The sequence below is a fragment of the Xenopus tropicalis genome, chromosome 2 (assembly GCF_000004195.4).
Source record: "Xenopus tropicalis strain Nigerian chromosome 2, UCB_Xtro_10.0, whole genome shotgun sequence".
Lineage (NCBI taxonomy): Eukaryota > Metazoa > Chordata > Amphibia > Anura > Pipidae > Xenopus > Xenopus tropicalis.
Window position 1 is genome coordinate 111,945,987 of NC_030678.2, and position 6,334 is coordinate 111,952,320.

The following is a 6,334-nucleotide window of genomic DNA, read 5'->3' on the forward strand; positions in this document are numbered from 1 at the left end:
AAAACAGATCATGAATACTAATACAGGGATAAAAATGCAATAAAACCACAAAAATTGTGCAAATAAGTGAAACAACAAAATATGTCACACAACAGCGTAATTAGTGGTCAGATTATCTTATCCAATAGTCATGCTGTCATAATAAACAGTTTTTAGGGAAAAGAAACTAAAAACAAAGTGGTAAAAAGAAAAAGTGTTTGTGTATACATGTGTGTACATGTGTAAAAGTTGTGTGTAAGTGTGTATATGAGTGTATATAGGTGTATATAGGGCCAAAAGCGTTGTGTGGTAAATGGTAAGAGTGAGTTTATAAAGCAAAAAAAATCACCCTTACCTGGAAGAATGTCGTCAGTGGGCCAGCGCTGGGGGGAAGCAGGAAGTGGTACCAAGCAGAAGACGAGATGCGATCGCGTCTGCTGCTTGGGGGTTGGCCCTGTGACGATTGTGTCGCAGGGCCGACATGACAGCCCCCCTGGTTTGTTGCCCAGGGGGCTGTCATCGCTAAAAGCTCTCTGCAGAAGCGGTGCATGCCACTTCTGCAGAGAGTATCTTTATCTGCCAAACAACGTACGGCGCACGTTGTTGGCAGATAAAGCCTTTTACTGCAACGACGTACGCCATTGGCAGTAAAAGGGTTAAGGGCTCTGGCACACGGGGAGATTAGTCGCCCACGACAAATCTCCCTTGTCACGGGCGACTAATCTCCCCGAACTACCATCCCACCGGCGAAAATGTAAGTCGCCGTGGGGATGGCAAACACTGAACAGGCGATTTCGGCAAATCGCCGAAGTTACCTCATTTCTATTGAAGCTTAGCCTTTTAAATCTACTCTCTTACTTGCCTGCATTATGTCTGTCCTGACCTCATCATGTGCGGCAGCTTTTTCTGTAATCAGGACATTATAACTTGTGTCTTAGAAACTTTTAGGCCTACATGAATGTGTTTATGTGCTGGAGCAGTCATCTGGTTTGGTGCCATAGTATTGTTATTGTATTACTGTATTACTGCTAGGGATGGACCGAATCCAGGATTTGGTCCGGTATTCAGCCAAGATTTGCCCTTTTTCGGCAGGATTTGGCCAAATCGAATCCGAAACATCACGTGACTTTTTGTCACATAAACACGGAAGTTGAAAATGTAACCCTTCCAATACCTAACTAGCATATGCTAATTAGGATTCGTATTCGGTTCGGGATTTGGAGTTCAGACGAATCCGAAAACGTGGATTTGCTGCATACCTAATTACTGCCTATGGATCCCACTGTAACACTGGGCCAGACTGTCCCATCTTTTCCTGCCCCTTTTAATTAATCCCATTCAATGTATATTAACAAACTTAATCTCTGGTTTTATTTTGTCAACATGATTTAGGTTATTATAATTCTTATTTACAGAGAGCTCATATTGTCTTGTATTTTGTGAAAACATTTCTCTGAGACGCTGTCTATATTCATAGAGCATTTTATTATGTAGGGCTTCTCTTTATTTTGTCAATTTAACCACTAATGTAAAAAATTAAGCATGTGGAGTTGCAGTTACAAGTAACAGGAATACATTTATGGCCAAACAGATAAGTAAACAGGTCAGTTTATGTGCGCTAAGGGCTCTGGCACAAGAGGAGATTTGTCGCCGGCGATTTTTAAAAGAGCGATTTGGCGTCAAGACGAGCGACAAGACGCCAATGCTAAATCAATGGAAATTGCCAGTGTCAAAACATACAAGGCTACTTAAAATCGCCTGCTGTTTCAAATCGCACACAGACCCTTTTCTGAGCGACTTGAGTAACCATGTGGGAGGGGTAACTGTTGAGTGTACCATGGGTAGCAGATCGCCTGGAGCTCAACTCGCATGAAATCTCTTCGTGGGTATTGTCGTGGCGACTTGTCGCCAAAGTGCCAGGGGGAAAAAACACAGGCGACAAATCTCCTCATGTGCCAGAGCCCTAAGGGGGACCCTAAAAATAATTTGTGGGGATTAGTAACATCCACTAGATGAATATCACTTTCCCTTCTGGTGGGAGCGCAGCAATAATCCATAACAACCAACCAGCTATCCAGTAATTCATTATTTATTTGACTTTAGCAGTCTCATGAGTGTTGATTGGTTGCTGTTAGTTACAGCAAATAAACCAGTTTGTTTCATCTGTGACGCTCATTAGGGCGGTAACCTTGATTAATCAGGTTCGTGTGGGAATGAAGCTACTTTTTGTGCTTGCCAGAATGAAAGATGGCTACTTTTACTTCGCAAGGATAAGCTAACGTAGAATTGCGACTTGCCCCTGACGTATGTTGTGCGACATGTAGAGCGTGTTCGGCGGGGTTGCGTGGGTTAGGGAAATGTCGGTGTTTCACGATGAGGTGGAGATCGAGGACTTCGAGTATGATGAGGACACTGAGACCTATTACTACCCGTGCCCATGCGGAGACAGGTTCGCTATCACCAAGGTAAATGATTCAGTGGGGGAGCCATAATAATAGTAATAGTGAGACTCTCATATAATAGAATCCTATTCCCGGCTACCAGATGCTGTCGTTTTGCCGCATGTGAAGCCCTGCGCACTTTCATGTCTTTAGCGATGTTCTGTATATGTGTATGTATCATTATTTTTCATCCTTTGTAGGAAGACTTGGAAAACGGAGAGGAGGTTGCTACCTGTCCTAGCTGTTCCTTAATAGTTAAAGTAATATATGACAAGGTAAGCAAATGCTCTATACTGCAACTAATCTATATACTGTGCTTTAGCACCGGAGAAAGAATTCCTTTTCATGCTCCCTTCATTATGGTTCTCACAGGGCAAGCTGATATTAATGTAACGCTGACACTTCACATAAAAAAGACCTGTGTTGGTATCCATTAATCTACTGATACATTTGGGTGTGGGTCACCAGCCCTCTTAAACAGGCCATACATTACATATGCAGCCAAATCAGGCCACTGGGCCAACAATCAGACTATAATAGGACATATGTAGACCCACTTCACTACTTCATCAGAAAGCTGGTGGTTCCTCTCTGTATTGCAGGGGGCTAGGGGGCAGCTCCATGCTCAGATGAAGCATAAATGCAGATTGTACTTCAGCCAGGTCAGTACTTTGTGACTCCCCAGTCCTTCCAAGAAGGAAAATGCAGCATCAGCAGCTGGACAGTAAGATTGTTAAAGTGTTGCTGAGACAAGTTCTGCCTTTCATAGTTTCCAGTACCTGTATCATGCACCTGTAAATGCAGGTATATTAGACTTTACACATAATGAAAAATATACTAGATTTAAAGGCAATCTTTCTTTTTAACCAATTTATTTTGTAGAACATAAGCACATATCTTAATATTAGGTTTAATATAACAGAAATTGAAACTTCACTATAACTTAAATGAGAGATAAAATACTTTAATACAGTGTTTTTCAACCTTTTTTGGGCAAAGGCACACTTATTTCATGAAAAAAATCACGAGGCACACCACCATTAGAAAATGTTAAAAAATTTAACTCTGTGCCCAGCAGCAGTGCCCCCCTAGTACACTGGTGCCCAGCAGCAGTGCCCCCCTAGTACATTGGTGCCAAGAGCAGTGCCCCCCTATTACATTGGTGCCCAGCAGCAGTGCCCCCCTAGTACATTGGTGCCAAGAGCAGTGCCCCCCTAGTACACTGGTGCCCAGCAGCAGTGCCCCCCTAGTACATTGGTGCCAAGAGCAGTGCCCCCCTAGTACATTGGTGCCAAGAGCAGTGCCCCCCTAGTACACTGGTGCCCAGCAGCAGTGCCCCCCTAGTACACTGGTGCCCAGCAGCAGTGCCCCCCTAGTACATTGGTGCCCAGCAGCAGTGCCCCCCTAGTACATTGGTGCCAAGAGCAGTGCCCCCCTAGTACACTGGTGCCCAGCAGCAGTGCCCCCCTAGTACATTGGTGCCAAGAGCAGTGCCCCCCTAGTACATTGGTGCCCAGCAGGAGTGCCCCCCTAGTACATTGGTGCCAAGAGCAGTGCCCCCCTAGTACATTGGTGCCCAGCAGCAGTGCCCCCCTAGTACATTGGTGTCAAGAGCAGTGCCCCCCTAGTACACTGGTGCCCAGCAGCAGTGCCCCCCTAGTACATTGGTGCCAAGAGCAGTGCCCCCCTAGTACATTGGTGCCCAGCAGCAGTGCCCCCCTAGTACATTGGTGCCAAGAGAAGTGCCCCCCTAGTACATTGGTGCCCAGCAGCAGTGCCCCCCAGTACATTGGTGCCAAGAGCCAGCCCCCCCTAGTACATTGGTGCCCAGCAGCAGTGCCCCCATAAGTCAATGTGCCCCGTGGCCCCCCTTAATACATTGGTGCCCAGCAGCATTTTACTCTTCGGCGGCTTCAGCAGCATCTTCCCCTCGCGCGCCGCCTCTGCACTTCTGCCTACACGCGACCGCACACAGGCCCTTTTATAACGTTGCGCCCTGTGCGTACTGACGTCACCCGTACACACGGGGCGCAACCAATGACAGGGCCCGGATTTTTTTTTTTAGAGTAAAAATTGTGGCCCTGCCTACGGCACACCAGGCAACAACAGTGGTTGAAAAATGCTGCTTTAATAGACAACAAAGGCAACAACTCTGTGGATGGCCTTGTATGTCTAGTACTATTACTGGATTTGCAAAGTGCATGCAGGTATAAGAACCATGGCTTCCGTATGCAGCAGAATCACCCAAATGTGGCTTTGCAGCCTGTCATTTACCAGAACGGAATCCACCTATCGCTAGTGGTGACATGCAAGTTTTCTGGTCAAAATCTGCCAGCCACTGCAAATGTACTTTATTCATGTAAATAACAGGCAGCATGGCTACATTTGGGTGCTTTTTTGCACCCCATGTTTTTGGTACAGCAGCAAGTTGTGTTTTAAAATTCAAACTCTAAAGCTGGAAATACAGCTAAAGATCTGATGGGATTTTCTAACCTTCCAAGTAGATAGCTGATTAATTTTTGGCCAGTCAGACAAGCTTCCTTGGGAAATCTGGGTATAGTTAGGGTATAATATTAAAATATTTATTGCTCTTTCTGGATGCAGATAATAGTTTTTCTATTAGATTCTATATGAAGGCACTATTCATGGCTAGGAAAGAAATAACATTTGGAAGAATAAAACACCTTGTTTTGGTCTTATTTTATTAACAAAATAGGCCAAATTGCAATATATGGAGGCAGATTGATTCAATTTGAAGTAGGGATTCTCAATGTTATTTCTGCATTCACTTAATATTGGGCCTTGTCAGCAGTCTAAAATGGATTTGATGCTGTCAGGTATTCCTATTCTAGCTGAGAGTATGTGACGCATGTCATATTGCTGACCAGACTTGACCTTTACCAAAAGAAAACAGTGACGTTATTTTTCTGTTTGCATGAGATAATTTTGAAAAGAGAAACATAATTCTCCTGTTTTTCTTTGTAGGATGAGTTCATGCAGGGAGAAGTTGTTGCAGAGCCTGTAGCAAGCAAGCCTGAGTTGTTGAAGTGCTGATTATCTTCTCTCAGTGGGCTGATAATATTCTCTCAATATATTAGCTGCTTGTACCCTGGAAGAAGCTCCATCTCTGAAAGCTCCTATTGTCATGAGTTAATGGTTAACACAGACGTGCTTCTGATTTGCTTGCAGAGAACATTACTATAGATTGGGAAAGGTTAAACTTGCCTGTGGATAATGTATTACTTAAGACAAAAAGCATCTTTTGTACAATTTGATAGCCCTCAATTCCATGTGGCGTTCCATTCTTTATAATAACATTTCTAGTGAAACAGTATTCGCTATTGTTCCCAAGGGGCAGTTCTTCAAAGGCCATCTTGATGTCAACATTGCAAAACTTGTAAAACATAATGCAGATTTTATATATTTATTTTGTTTTCTAGGCAAGGGATGAATAAACTTTTAGTATATATTTTTTGTTTTAATTCTTCTCAAGGTCTTGATTGAGTGGGTGTAATTGTTTATAAGCCTTGTGTAACATACAATAAGTTTATATAAGGTAAAATAAATAATAATGCTGTAAAAGTGAATAAGGACCATTATATAGGTATGGGATCTGTTATCAAGCAAGCTAGAATTTCAGTAAGGCCGTTTCCTGCAAAGTCATAATTTTCTATTTTTTAGTACCCTGTACTTGATCCTAACTGTGCTGCATGAATCCATATTGGTGTTGAAACAATCCTATTGGCTTTATTTCTCGTTTTTGGGGTTTTTTTTTTTATAGTAGCCTTAAGGCAGGGATCCCCAACCTTTTATACCCGCAAGCCATATTTAAATGGGAAAAAGTGTTGGGGAGCAATACAAGCATGAAAAAGGTTCCTGGGGGTGCCAATAAGAGCTATAATTGGCTATTTAAT

The 6,334-nt window shown here is 43.3% G+C and overlaps 1 protein-coding gene across 1 annotated transcript; it reads left to right on the forward strand.

The window, feature by feature from the left end:
* Positions 1-2,334: 2,334 nt before the first annotated feature.
* Positions 2,335-5,889, forward strand: dph3 (diphthamide biosynthesis 3). Its single transcript, NM_001016157.2, has 3 exons — positions 2,335-2,444; positions 2,621-2,695; positions 5,406-5,889. The coding sequence occupies exons 1-3, from the start codon at positions 2,337-2,339 to the stop codon at positions 5,472-5,474; spliced, it is 252 nt and encodes an 83-aa protein (NP_001016157.1). The 5' UTR covers positions 2,335-2,336; the 3' UTR covers positions 5,475-5,889.
* Positions 5,890-6,334: the final 445 nt, after the last annotated feature.

What these genes read in the sequence shown, in the direction of transcription:
- dph3 (NM_001016157.2), top strand. Translation starts at nt 2,337, where the DNA reads ATGTCGGTGTTTCACGATGAGGTGGAGATCGAGGACTTCGAGTATGAT. An exon ending in ACAGGTTCGCTATCACCAAG is followed by an intron (nt 2,445 to 2,620) that starts GTAAATGATTCA and finishes CATCCTTTGTAG; the next exon opens with GAAGACTTGGAAAACGGAGA. An exon ending in TTAAAGTAATATATGACAAG is followed by an intron (nt 2,696 to 5,405) that starts GTAAGCAAATGC and finishes TTTTCTTTGTAG; the next exon opens with GATGAGTTCATGCAGGGAGA.